This window comes from Callithrix jacchus, chromosome 12 (assembly GCF_049354715.1).
Source record: "Callithrix jacchus isolate 240 chromosome 12, calJac240_pri, whole genome shotgun sequence".
NCBI classification, from domain to species: domain Eukaryota; kingdom Metazoa; phylum Chordata; class Mammalia; order Primates; family Cebidae; genus Callithrix; species Callithrix jacchus.
The window spans coordinates 14,530,990-14,545,886 of NC_133513.1; the positions used below are offsets into that span (position 1 = coordinate 14,530,990).

Below are 14,897 nucleotides of genomic sequence, written 5' to 3' on the forward strand. Positions count from 1 at the left end.
TAAGTGAACGAACAGGAGCTCCTGTGCCACACTTGGAACATGTCTTGCTACCCACTGTCCTACTCAGGAAGGGCATGCACACTGCTTTTTGGCTTATAACAGTATGAAGTCAATGCTAAGAATGCTTTCACTTGCTTTGCTTACAATAAGGCAGAGAAGAATGACATTCTTTTCATAATTGTACCATAATCTACCTTATTTTTATTGCCTTACCTGTTGTTCAGACTAAAAGAGCCACCTGAAGGTGGGAGTATGAACATGCCTTGGAATATTAGGTCTGAAGACTTTTCAAGCCATTTTTTTTTAAGGGAAAATAAAAGGAAATCAATATCATGCAATGCCACAGAAATCAGTATTCAGACCACTGTTTTCTGAGTATTGCATTAGGTGTCATATTTGATAAAGAGAATTGGGGAATTCTTGTGAATGACAATGTGGTACATTGGTTCATCATCATAAATTAATGACTCTAAATTCTTGGCAGATTAGTTTCTAGTTTGCTCTAGTTGCAAATTAACCCACATTTCTATTATTTCTGGTCATTTAGCTGCAGGGGGCATCAGAAAACAGGGAGGGGGAGAGAGGAGTGGTTGGATCCTTCTAGGCACATACCTTTTTTTTTGGTCATTATTTGTGAAGCAGTAGTTTACTTCCAAATTTGACCCTGCCTAGATGGTATTTAGGGGGTTTTCATTTCTTCTCAAGTTAAAGTTAGTGGGTTTATAGGAAAACCAGAAGGAACCAAAGATGTCAGTTTTCAAAGAGCTATCACGTCTTCAGAAACACACAGGATTGAGATATAAACTTTGTTGTTTAGGTAACGGCTTTGAATATTTTCTTTTGTGTCATTTCTATTTGCAAATGTTAATAATTGTGGAATATAGCAATACCACAGTAACTCAGATGAGAGGACATTTTTGAAGAAATGTAATCTATTCTTTTAAAGAATGGGTAGGTGGTGTCTATAACTGTGAGCAAAAATGTTATCTGATAAACATGGATTTGGAGAGCCAGAAGGAAGTTGGAGGTGATCTGGTCCATCCTCTGTCATGTTACAGAAGAGGGCTGCAGGCTCAAAGTAGCTGTCTTGTTCAAGGTTGTAAAGCCAATTCATAACAGAGCTGAGTTCTGTATACTCTATAAAGACAAGTAATGATTTATTGCTGTAGAGGTTTTTCACGTATTGAGTGAATCTTGGTGAAGTCCTTGACATTTAAAGAGTATTTTCAATGAAAGATAAGAACATTGTCTTTAAAAGCCAAATAGTACAAAAAAGTGTATAATAAAAAGCAGCAATCCTCTGCTACCCCCATCCTGTCCCTGAGAGACAACCATTTTCAGTTCTTTCTTTTGATATTTATTTTCTCAAATACTGTATTTACTGCTACTTCTTCATTTTTTAAAACTTCTATTTTAGCTTCTGGGGGTACATGTGCAGATTTGCTATAGGTAAACTCATGTCAAAAAAGTTTGTTGTACAGATTATTTCATCAGCCAGGTACTAAGCCTAGTACCCAAGAGTTATTTTTTTCTGACCCTCCTCCCACCCTCCACCCTCAAGTAGGCCCTAGGTGCCTGTCATTCCCCTCTTTGTGTCCATTTTATGGGAGCAAAGCACCTGCTTATAAGTGAGAACATGCAGTGTATGGTTTTCTGTTCCTGTGTGAGTTTGCTAAGGATAATGGTCTCCACCTCCATCTATACTTCTTGATTTTTCTGTTTATCTTTTGACCTGCAAATAGGTAAGGATTCAGCTCTGTAGCTCTCACCCACTCCAGGTTGCTTTCCTTTCCCCACCTTCAGCTTTCCTCCAACTTTGTTCTCTTTGGTCTTCTTTTTCATAATTGTTTTGGCTGTACTAGATCCTTTGTAGCTTCCTATGTACTTTAGTATCAGCTTATATATTTATATAAAAGCATCTGCTAAATTTTTGGTTGAGATTGAATTAGGATATATAATATACTCTTTTAACCCGTCAAAGTCTTCCTTCAAGTTATATCAGTTCACATATAGTGTAAGAACCTTACAGTAATATACTTAAATTTCCCAGTTCCCAATCTCTTTGCTGTTAGTGTCATTTACATTTGTGTTATTAATAGCATGCCACGTTGTTATATTTCTTATTTAGTCAGTAATTTTCTAAAAAGAATTAAGTAGTAAGAAATTTTGCACTGGGCACGGTGGCTCACACCTGTTATCCCAGCACTCTGGGAGGCCACAGTGGGAGGATCCCTTGAGCCCAGAGTTTGAGACCAGCCTGGGCTACATGGTAAGACTCTATCTTTACAAAAAGCCAAAAAATTAGCCAAGCTTGGTGGCACCCGAGCTTGGTGGCCCACACCTATATTCCCAGCTACTTGGGAGGCCAAGGCAGGAGGATCTCTTGAGCCTAGGAGGTTGAGGCTGCGGTGAGCTGTGTTCACACCACTGCACTCCAGCCTACATGACAGAGTGAAATCCTATCTCATAAAAAAGAAATAAGTGGAAAAGAAATCTGTATTTATCCATGTAAACATTTCCTCATGCCTTCCTGTAGTTCCATATTTCCATCTGTTGTCATTTTCCTTTTGCCTGAAGGAGTCAACTGTGTCTTATGGCAAGGACCTGCTGGTGATGAAGTCTTTCAGCTTAATGAGGTTTCATTATGTTGTCCATACTAGTCTCCAATTCCTGGGCTCAAGTGATCCTGCCTCAGCCTCCCAAGTTCTTTTGTGTGTATAAAAATGTCTTTATTTCACCTTCTTTTTTTTTTTTTGAGACACGGTCTCCCTTCATTGCCCAGGCTGGAGTGCAGTGGTGCAAGCGCGGCTCACTGCACCCTCTGCCTCCTTGGTTCAAGAAGTTCCCATGCTTCAGCCTCTGAGTGTACCACCACACCTGGCTAATTTTTGTGTTTTTAGTAGAAACAGTGTTTTGCCATGTTGGCCAGCCTGGTCTTAAACTCCTGACCTCAGACAATCTGCCCACTTTGGCCTCCCAAAGGGCTGGGAGTGAGCCACCACACTCAGCCTCACATTCTTTTTTTTTTGGAATCGGGGACAGCAACCTCCGTCCTCTGGGTGCTATTTCAAGCAATTCTCCTGCCTTAGCCTCAGGAGTAGATGGGATTACAGGTACATGCCACCATGCTCAGCTAATTTTTTTGTATTTTTTTTTCAGTAGAGGTTAGGTCTCACCATGTTGGCCCGGCTGGTCTTGAACTCCTGACTTCATGATCCACCTGCCTTAGCCTCCCAAAGTTTTGGGATTATAGGCATGAACCAGCACACTCAGCCCACATTCATTTTTGAAAACTGTTTTTGCTGGGTATAGAATTCTAAATGGACAGGGTTTTTTTTTTTTTTTTTTCTTTCATTCTTTGAAGATACTGCTCCACTTTCTTCTCACTTGCATTGTTTCTCAACAGAAATCTGTTGTCATCTCTATTTTTGTTTCTCTTCTATGTAGCATAACTTTTTTGTGGCTACTTTTTTACAGTTTTTTTCTTTATCATGAGTTTTGAGTAATTTGCTTATGATGTGCCCTGGTAATGTTTTCTTCAAGTTTCTAATCTGCTTGGGATTTGTTGAGCTTCTTGGATTTCTGTGTTTATAGCTTTAATCAAGTTTAGACATTTCAGGCTGGGTGCAGTGGCTCATGCCTGTAATCCCAGCACTTTGGGAGGCCGAGGTGGGTGGATGTCTTGAACCCAAGAGTTCATGACCAGCCTGGGCAATATGGCAAAACCCTGTCACTGCAAAAAAAAAAAATACACACACGGGCCGGGCGCGGTGGCTCACGCCTGTAATCCCAGCACTTTGGGAAGCTGAGGCGGGTGGATCACAAGGTCAAGAGATCGAGACCATCCTGGTCAACATGGTGAAACCCGTCTCTACTAAAAATACAAAAAATTAGCTGGGCACGGTGGCGTGTGCCTGTAATCCCAGCTACTCAGGAGGCTGAGGCAGGAGAATTGCCTGAACCCAGGAGGTGGAGGTTGCGGTGAGCCAAGATCATGCCATTGCACTCCAGCGCCTGGATAACAAGAGTGAAACTCCGTCTCAAAAAAAAAAAAAAATACACACACACACACAAAATTAGCTGGACATGGTAGCCCATGCCAGTAGTCCTAGCTACTAGGGAGGCTGAAGTGGGAGGATCACTTGAGACTGGGGAGGTAAAGGCTGCAGTAAACTATGATTGTGTCAGGTCACTCCAGCCTGGGTGACAGAGTAAGATCTTGTCTCAAAAAAAAGAAAAGTTTCGACATTTTTCAACCATTGCTTTGAAAGGGTTTTTTTCCTTTTTCTGCTCTCATTTTCTCTTTTAGGGACTTTAATTATTCATGTATATTGAGGTGCTCCAAGTTGTCCCCTAGGTCACAGATGCTCTTTTTAATTATTTAAAGTTCTTTTTCTCTGTGTTTCATTTTGGATAGTTACCATCACTGCGCCTTCATTGCAGACATTGTACTTTTCATTTCTAGAAGTTCTGTTCAGTTTGTAGCTTATTGTTTTATACATATAGAATGCAGTTATAATACCTTTCAGTGTCTTGCTCTGTTAATTCTAACATCTCTGTCAGTTCCAGATCACTTTCAGTTCATTGAATACTGTTATTGTAGGTTGAGTTTTTCTGCCTTTTTGCATACCTGATAGTCTTTGTTATTTTTTCTTTTTTTTTAAAGCTGTCTCCTACAGGAAGGAAACCTGGTAGTCTCTAATAAGATGCCATATATTATAAGTTTTACCTTGTGGTGTGCTAGATATTTTTGTATTACTATAAATGTTCTTGAGCTGTGTTCTAAAATGTGGTTGAAATGCTTGGAATCAATTTGATTCTTTCAGGTCTTTTGTAGTTTGGTGGGTCTGGAGCAGTGTTCCCCTAAGACCTTCCAAAATACTCTTCCCAGTGCTGTGATGTTTGTGTTTTCCCAAGTTAGCTGGTGGGAACAGGCATGGTTCTCAGCTCTTTATGAGCACTACATATTGTTCCCTTGAATTCTTTTGGATGGTTCTTTCCCCAGCCCTGGGGATTGCTCACCCATTATGTGCTGGTCAGTCCTCTGCTGAATCATCAAAGAATCCCTGTGCAGCTCTTCAGGGTTTTCTAACAAGTAAACTAGAGCAGTCGTTGGGTTCACCTCATTTGTTTCCTGTCTCTCAGGGGTCACTATGCTTCCCTGCCCAATGTCCAGTCCTTTCAGAACCATTGTTTCATGTATTTTGTCTGATTCTTTTGGTTCTTTTAGGTGGGTGGGTAAATCCAGTCCCTGTTACTGCATCTTGGCTGGAATGGAAGTTGCTCCATTGTCTTTGTGTCTTTGCATACAAACATACTGTTCAAAAATCTGATACCAGTTTTATTCAAGATCCTTTGTATATAGCCTCTTTATTTCTCCTCCTCTTCTTCTTCTTTTCTCTCTCCTCCCATCTCTCTCCCCTCTGTCTCTCTCTCTCTCTCTCTCTCTCTCTCTCTCTCTCTCTCTGTTTGGGCCTTTATGGAATTTTTGAGAATATTCTTTTTTCTCTCCCAGTATTTGGAAATTCCACAGTAATGAACCTTGGAAGTGTTATGCTGAGTAATACTCCCTATGGGCTGTTACAGGCTGGAGACTTGTGACTTACAGGGAAATGTATTGTTTTATTTCCTTAAAAGTTTTTTTTTCTTTCATTTCTCTCTCCTTTCTTTTGGGAACTCCTGTGGTTAAATGTCAGGTTTCCTTGATTTATCCACTAATGTTTTTGTCTTTGTCTGTTCTATTCTATTGTCTTTCATCTTTTTGTTCAATTTCTTAGATATTTCCCTGACTTTCCCCCTTCATCACTTTCATTGATTTTTTTTCTTTCAACTCCTATTTTAATTTCTAAGAATTCTTGTCTTCACAACACTCCTTTGAAAGAATGCATACAGCTCTTCTTTCTTGGATGTAGAATTATCTTTTATGTCTATAAGGACATTAATTTTTTAAGTAGTTCTCTGTGCGTGGTTCTGATAGGCGTGGATTTTAGTCGCCAGGTTAGTTAAGTAACAGCAGTCCCCCAATAATATGATTCCAATTTCAGTGACTACGATGTATTAACTCTGAGTTAATTGAATGAAGTGCACACTTCATACTAGCTCTTCAGTCCACTCAACCCTGTGTAGAAAACAGATACATATCCTGATCGGTCACCAATCAGGGCACTTCTTTCAGAGTCTATGTGACTGGTCACTGCACATTCATTATTCTATTCACTCAGACAGCAAAACATGTCATTGTGTTGTCTCCTTGTTTCTCAGTGATAAACCCAGGCAGCATTCTTTTCAAATGGATAATCAAAAGAGGGAATTGATCCACCAAGATGAAAGTGTCACAAGGAACCAATAAATGATAATGTCGAAAGTGAAATTCAAATCAAAACAAGTAGAGTTGTAAAGAAGAATTGGCTGACCATGGGAATGTTGACACTGCTGCCATTTGAGTTGCTGTAAATCTGCAGCCCGAGGAACTTAAGGAAGGCAACTTATCAGCATGAATGAGGAAAGTCGTTGTGACAAAAGGATGAAGACTTCCCAGAGGAAGTCACACCAGCATGAGATTTCACATTAAAGGAGCTCTCAGAGATACGTCGTTGGAAGTGCCAAGGATAACCCATTGGAAGCTAATTCAGATTTACAGAGGAGTACGACAGTTCACCCAGGCATAGAAGAAACACTCCATATCATAAGTTATATGACAAGAAGGCACACACTGTTTAAACTACTCTGAATAAAGGTTTTTTTGTTTGTTTTTAACAAAAGCTTATACTTTATTCACATTTCCTCAGTTTTTACCTAATGTCCTTTTTCTATTTCAGTTTCAGGATCTCATCGAGGATACCACATTACATTTGGCCATCGTGTCTCCATAGGCTCATTTAGACCGTGATGGTTTCTCTGACTCTCTTTGTTTTTGATTACCTTGACAGTTTCAGGATGAATTTCAGCTAATATATGGAATGTCCTCCAACTTGAGTTTGTCTGGTATTTTTCTAATGGTTAGACTAAGGTTATGGGTTTTGGATGGAAGACCCGTGATGAAGTGCCATCCTCATCACTTTCATATTGAGGGAACATGCTGTCAATGTGATTTCTCACTTGTGATGTTAACTTCATCACCTGGGTTGAAATGGTGTTTGTCAGGTCTCTCCATGTGTAGTTACTGTTCTCCCTCTTTCCACACTGTGCTCTTTGAAAGGAAGTCACTGTACACAGCCCAAGTCTAAGTGGTGGGTGTTATGTTCCACCTTCTTGGGGGAGGAGTGTCTGGAATTTTTCTGAACAAGAGATTTGTCTCTTATTTATTATTCAGTATTTGATCTATATTGTTATGTGGACCTAAGTTTTATACAAAGTAATAAAACACTTTAATTCCCAGTGCTTTCTGATCCTTTAAATTGCAGTGTGCCAAATGTTATGGTTTTACTTTTTTTCATTTCTCTATTCTTAACTCACAGAGACTTAGTAATGTTGTGACAAAAATTTCTAAAGGTCACAGAAAAATCCATTTTTCCTGTGGATCATTAAGATTGCTTTGCACCTTTTCAGTTGTCCAGACGTTTTTATGATTCTGTACTACATGCAAAGCGAGGACTGGCTATAGTTTGTAGAGTTTCCTTCAGCTCCCTATTCTGTCTGTGCTTGTTTCCTCAGAGTTCCTTTTTTCTATCTGTGTATTTTGGTTTTTGTCTCTCATGTTAGAAGCTTTCTTCAAATATTTGACTGTTCTTGGCCATCCATTTTTTTTTTTTTTTTTTTGAGACGGAGTTTCGCTCTTGTTACCCAGGCTGGAGTGCAATGGCGTGATCTCGACTCACCGCAACCTCTGCCTCCTGGGTTCAGGCAATTCTCCTGCCTCAGCCTCCTGAGTAGCTGGGATTACAGGTACGCGCCACCGTGCCCAGCTAATTTTTTTGTATTTTTAGTAGAAACGGGGTTTCACCATGTTGACCAGGATGGTCTCGATCTCTTGACCTCGTGATCCACCCTCCTCGGCCTCCCAAAGTGTTGGGATTACAGGCGTGAGCCACCGCACCTGGTCCACCCATTATTTTTTAAGAATGAACTAAAAATTGATGAGAAGCTCTGGGTGTGGGGCAAATCTCATTGATGGTCTTTCTATGTAGGATGATGAGGTGAAAAGTTGGCTTTATAATTAATATGTCTTTTCTCTGAGGCTGATTCAGTTCCTTTATGGTTTACACTTCTTATAGCTATATAAGAACTCTCTGCCTAAATAAGATCACTTATAGCTATAAAAGAACTCTCTGCCTAAAAAAGATTTTCTCATATTTTTTAGCAGTTTTTATTCTCAGTTTTATGTTAGGTATATGATCTATGAGGCATGGATATGAGTTTATATTTTACATACAGATACCCAGTTACTCCAGTTACTAATTTATGAAAAGAATATCCTTTCCCTACTGAATTACCTCAACTCCTTAGTCAAAAATCATTTGGTCATATACATATAGGTCTATTTCTAGACTCTTTTATTTCATTGATCTATATGTCTGTTCTTTTACCAATACCATCTTGTCTTGATTACTGTAACTTTATAGTGAGCCTTGAAATCAAATACTGTACTATTTAATCTTGTGGACTTTTTTTTATAAAAGAATTTATTCTAAGTCCTTCATGTTCCACAAAAATTTTAGTCAGTCTGTCAGTTTCTACAAAAAGCCTGCTAGCTCTTTGATTGGAATTGTGTTGAAACTATAGACCATTTTGAGGAGAATTAACATCTTAACTACGATGAGTCTTCCAACCTATGAACATAGTATATCTTTTCACTTAGGCTTTCTTTGATTTCTCTCATCAGTGTATTATAGTTTTCAGCATACAAATTTTGCATGTGCTATACTGGAGTTGTCCCTGCATATTTTGCCTTTTGATCTATTGTAACTCATGTATTTTTAAAGTTCCATTTCTAGTCATTTATTGCTATTATAAAGAAATATAATAGGTTTTTTGTTTTGACCTTGTATTCTTACACCTTCCTTACTTATTCACTTACTAGTTCTAATAATTTATTGTAGAGTATTGGGTATTTTTTGTTTAAACAATCATATCTACAAATAAAGACATTTTCATTTCTCTCCCCAGTACAAATTTCCCCATGCAGATTTTTCTTCCTCTTGCCTTTATTGCTCTGGCTAGGGCCTCTAGTACATTGTTGAATAGTAGTTATGAGAGCCAACATCTTTGTGTTATTCCTGATCTTAGGAGGAAAGCTTTCAGTCTTCCAACATTAGTGTGGTATTAGCTGTAAGCATTCAGTTTTTTTTAGAGATTGATTCTCTGATTTGCAGCTTGGGGGATACAAACCTGTAAGAAGCCTGACTTCTGCGCTCCCGATACAGATTGGCAGAAAGGAGCTGGAGCCCTTACTCCTCAGTATGTGGGGGATGGCTACTTGCTCCCTTTTGTCCGCTCATATCGCCTCACTCCCACTCTTTGCCATTGTTCCTGGTGCTGCTGAGCCTGCAGAGGATCACTTTCTCCTATCTAGCTCCTACTGGCCTGGGGTGATACCAGTCCCCTGGCTTCTCTGGGGTGGGAGATTCTATTACAGCCTTGCTCCCTACTGACATGGCTCCAGTCCTTATCACCTGCTCGGTTTAGGAATCTAGAGCCTGCTTGTGCTGAGATTTTGCAGGGCTCTATTGGGTGAATCCGCCTCTTGTAGAACACTCAGATTTCTGTTTCTGCCTCTATGCAGAGCAGAGCTCTTTGCCACTTTTCCCCTAATTTCCTCTGCAAAGAGAGTGCCTGCAAGGTGAGCTGATACCCCATTCTCTGATGCATACTCTCCTGTTCTCTTTTCCTCTGTAGGTGTTATCTTCTCTCTGCAGATAAATATTGTGTTCATCGGTCATGTGTAACTTCCTGGAAATTTTTAAAAAGTAGTTTATTTTCTGAAATAGTTGGCTTTTTGGTATGCAGGGATGATATTTTGTTTTTCCTCTTATAGTCTTGATTATGTTACTGCTTGGATTAGTAAGTCCTTTCATCAAAGTCAAAAGGTAAATTTTAGTACAAAAGTAAATTTGATCCTAGCCTCTGAAAATTTCAGATGTTCTAAATTCAGGTCCAACTAATTGTATGTTGAGTATATGTTTTACATTTAGAAATTACTGTTAACATAATATCTTTCATGTTTGCATCAATTAATTTTTTCTATGTTAAAGTGAGTTGAAAATAGGGGATTGTTTGAAATAGTCAAAACAGGTTCTTGTAAAGTATTTCTTATTGAATGCCATTGCTTCTTTGTAATGTTGAACCAGTTGTTCTTTTAAGCCTCATATTCACAAGTAAGCTTTATGTCTAGGATAGAGTACATACACAATGCATTCGTGTTTTCACACACACACACTCTCTCTCTCTCTCTCTCTTTCCCCCCCACCTGATCCATTGCACAAGAGATGTCCTTTATTACCAGACAGCTACCAGTCAGACCTTATTTAATGTTAATTTTGTTTTCAGACTCAATTAATTTTTTTTTTCTGACACGGAGTCTCACTCTATCACCTAAGCTGGAGTACAGTGATAAGATCTTGGCTCGACGCACCCTCTGCCTCCCGGGTTCAAGCAGTTCTCCTGCCTCAGCCTCCCAAGTAGCTAGGATTACAGGCACGTACCACAATGCCCAGCTATTTTTTGTATGTTTAGTAGAGACAAGGTTTCACCATGTTGGCCAGGCTGGTCTTGAACTCCTGACCTTAAGTGATTTGCCCATCTCAGCCTCTCAAAGTTGTGAGATTACAGGCATGAGCCACTGTGCTCAGCCCCAAGACTCAAATACTTTATTAGAAATAAGAATCTTGGTTTGTCAGTGATCTCTGAAGGTCTGGCTTCCAAGCTGAGCTTAGTTTGTCCAGCATCCTCACCTCTCCCACCTAGATTGAGCCCCAAAACACAGAAACAGTCATGCTCGTGAAATTCAAATTCACCATGAGAGTTTGTGGATGCAGTAAAAACGCATTTCTAGCTCCGACTTACCGGCTCTCTCTAGCTCATTTTGCTGTGTGAGGTAGTTTGCACAGTGGGACATTCCTTCAATCCCTTAGCTACATCTAGTAGGGAATGTGTTTTCATTCAGCCTAGCAGGAGAAGCTGACTGTACACGGGAATGTAAACTATATTAATACTGTTTCTAATTCAGGATAAAATAAGCAGTTTGTTGTTTGTCACTTGCATTATTGCTTTTGGACAGGGAGCTTTCACTTATTTATTTCATCCATTCAGCAAACCTTAGCTAAGAACTTGCTCTGTGCCAGGCCCTGTGCCAGTTATGGGGAACACAAGCAGTGTAAGAGCCCACTCTCAGGGACCATACATTCTAGAGGCAAAGAGAGAGAATAGATAAGTAAGGACATAAATAAGAAGCAAGGCAGAGGCGAGTAGGAGGAGGAAAATAAAACAGGGCAGGGAAATGAATGTGACAGGGTAAATGGCTGTTTGGGCTCCTCCGTGGGGGTTAGGGGGTCTCTTTTCAGCTGAGACCAGCACAGTGAGGAGAGCTGGCCCTAGAGGTTGTAAAGCAGTGGCAAGAACGTTGACCTTGGAATGCAGTCTGAGACCCACCTGCCCAGCTGCAGTACCTGGGGGAGGTCATTTACCCTGAAGATGAGGCTTCTTCTCTGCAAAATGGGAGTGTACATGTGTCCAACTTCAAAGGGTCATATACAGTTACCAAATGAGAGAATGATATAAACAGAAGCCCTTTAAAATGAAAGGGGACTGGTATTTTATACAGCAGCATGAATGTTCCAGCCAACTAAAGGACTTGGTATACCTATCTTTAAGACTTACTATAGGCCAGGCATGGTGGTTCATGCCTGTAATACCAGCACTTGGAGAGGCCAAGGAGGGAGGATCACATGAACCCAGGAGTTCTGAACCAGCCTGAGCAACATGGCAAGACCCCCATCTCTACAAAAAAAAGAAATTTAAGTTAGGCATGGTGGTGCATGCCTGTAGTCCCAGCTACTCAGGAGGTGGAGGTGGGAGGATCACTTGAGCCTGGGAGGTTGAGGCTATGGTGAGCTATGATTACACCATTGCACTCCAGTCCAGGTAACAAAGCCAGACCCCATCTCTTTAAAAAAAGAAAAAACTTGCTGTAAAACTGCAGTAATACAGTGTGGGTCTGGGTAAGGAAAGACAGATAGTGGAACAGAATAGAGAGTCCAAAAATACAGCTACACATGTGTGATCAGTTGATTTCCAATAGTTTTTCCATGAAATAATTCCTTCTTGGCATTTATAGACATTTGTCTCTTATTCCAGATTGTGAGAAAAATCAGTCAAGAAATAAGGAAAAAGGAAAAATCCTGCAAGAATTAAAGTTTTAGCAGCCAACATGGGTATCACTAGTTTAAAGGAATTCCCCAGCCTCAGGTGAAGGGCAAGAGCACAGTCAGCAACACTTGGAGTCAGAGATTAAGGTCATCATTTTCAGCAACATGTAGGAGAGAAGGAATCACAGTCCAGTCAAGTCATTCTTCGTTGTCACTGTCACCATATTGCAAGTGTGTATTTATGGCTCTGCCTGCTATTAACAGTGAGTCATTCTTCTCAATAAAAATCTACTGAGTTTATGCACATGAGTACATGTTACAAAATCCTGCAACTCTTGTTTGAAGATAGCAGGCTTTAAGTTGGTAGCTTTGAAGCGTGATTCCTGTGTTGTGCTGTTAACCTTGCTAGGATAGCCAAACATTACATTACATTAGCTGATAGAATCCAGTCATATTCACTGGTGTTTTTCCGTGTTTGAATATTTAATGAAGGCTACAGTTCTTTTTAAATACTTTTACAGGAGAGATGTAAAGAGAAGATGTGTGAGTATGATTGTGGAATACTCTTAATGTGAAATCAGCTGATATAAAGTTTGAATTAGGAAAAGCAGGATCAATTTTAAGAGCAAAATCAGGGTAAGCAGACAAAATATTTTCAAAACTAGGAAAGGAAATGGGCTTATATGAAGCCGTATGTAGTCTAAAGCCCAACTGCAATTTGCTTTGGACACACTCTGAAGGGTTTGACCATCATTAACATAACATGAAAGAAGCTTTTCTACATTTGGAATATTTTTCATGAAACAGATATTAACAATTACTGCTTGTGTGTTTTTAAGTATCATTTAAGAATAACTTTTAAATACTAAATATTTGTGGCATCTTTCAATTTTTAAATATTTATTTGGCATTCATTTGGTGCTACTGTGTTTGTAATGTTTTCTGTTACCAAATGTCTATATCAGGTAGAGGTTATTTTTAATGTGTTATTGAAATATATACTTTTCTCACAGTGTGCTGGTTCATAATAGTAACCTGTGCATATATTATTATATCTTACTTTATAGAACTGACCCCTGAAACTTTTAGTATAACTGTATCACATAAAAGTGACTTGCTATTTATAACTCATTATTTAAAAACATATAACACAGTGCTATTAAAAATGCAGAATATTTTATGATTTGGGAATTCTGAATTTCTCCTTCCTGCATCTTGAGGATTTGGAAAAACCAAAATTTCCTGACAGAGGTACCAGTAATCCAGTAGGCGAAGGAAGGTTTTGGAAGAACTAAAGTGATACCACTGTTAGAAGAAAAAAACGAAAGGAAACCTTAGTGTCTTGCATTAGGCAAAGATTTCTTAGATGTGACAACAAAAGCGTAAAAGAAAAATATCGATAAATTGGACTTAGAATTAAATCTTCTTTTCTTCAAAAGATACTATTAAGAAACTGTGAAGAGAAGGCACACACTGGAAAAAAGGTTCTTTTCCTTTTTTTCCTTTTAAAATAGAGATGGAGATTCACCTTGTTGCCCAGGCTGGTCTTGAACTCCTGAGCTCAATCAAACATTTCACCCACTTCAGCCTCCCAAAGTGCTAGGATTACAGGCATGAGCTACCACACCCGGCCAAAAATTTGTAAACTGAGTATCTAATAAAACAGTTGTATCTACATACAAAATACTTGTATCATAATCATATATACTCTTACAATATATACTCGGCAATTCAGAAAACAACCCAGTTTCTTGAAAAGGTGGATGAGGTCAAAAGATTTCAAAGATTCTTCAAAGAAGATATACAAATAGCCAATAAATGGTTTGGCAATTTCTTGTAAAGTTAAATTGCAAATGCATTTCTGTATATCACCCAGAAATTCTTCTAGATATTTATCTTTGGAAAAATAAAAACTTAATGTTTTTAATAATAAAAGCTAGCTTTTACCCAGATGTTCCTGGCAGCATTATTTATAATGACAAAAAGTTGGAAGCAGCCCAAAGGTCCATCAGCTAGTAAATGAATAAATTGTGATACAGCCATACTCTGAAATAAAGTACTAATACTGACAGCCAATGTGGCTGACTCTCAAAGTAGTATTATGCTAAGTGAAAACAGTCAAAAGACTAAATACTGCTTGATTTCATTCATATGAACTTCCAGAAAAGGCAAAACTACATAAATAGGACTATAAGCAGATTAGTGGTTGCTGCGGCAATGTGTATTAAGTGCAAAGTGACATGAGGAATCTTTTTAGGAAAAGGGCATTGTTCTGTATCTCGATTGTAGTAATAGTTACATGGTTATATGCAATTCCCAAAGTTAACCAAACTACTTTTAAAACAAGTGAATTCCATTGCATGTAAATAATACCCTAATTTAAAATAGGCGAAAATGTTTCTATGGCAGCCAGATTTTTGTTAATTGCTTTATGGAAAAAGGTATTTGTAGAGGTTTGAAAATACAGCCTTTCTATAAGCAAACATTTTTTCTACTAAAAGGAAAAAGCTAATGAAGATGTTCACCCTTGTAGAATTTGATGGATAGTTGACAGTAACTTAACTTTTAGCAAAATACTAGTCAAAGTTTAATGTT

At 38.8% G+C, this 14,897-nt stretch overlaps 1 protein-coding gene across 3 annotated transcripts in view; it reads left to right on the plus strand.

Annotated features, from left to right (window-relative positions):
* PARN (poly(A)-specific ribonuclease) overlaps window positions 1-14,897 on the plus strand; it is a 199,287-nt gene that overhangs the window by 166,662 nt on the left and 17,728 nt on the right. Inside the window, exons 23-24 of one of the 3 annotated variants that reach the window (XR_004731710.3) lie at window positions 6,262-6,736; window positions 6,819-7,377. The exons of 1 other annotated variant lie outside the window; for it this stretch is intronic. Coding sequence is in view for 1 of the 2 variants with exons in the window: in XM_035266989.3 (XP_035122880.1) it covers window positions 6,262-6,349 (88 nt within the window). In the remaining variant the exon portion in view is untranslated. Of the gene's footprint in view, window positions 1-6,261; window positions 7,378-14,897 lie in introns of those variants that run through there. One more of the 3 variants, XM_035266989.3, reaches the window with a different exon arrangement.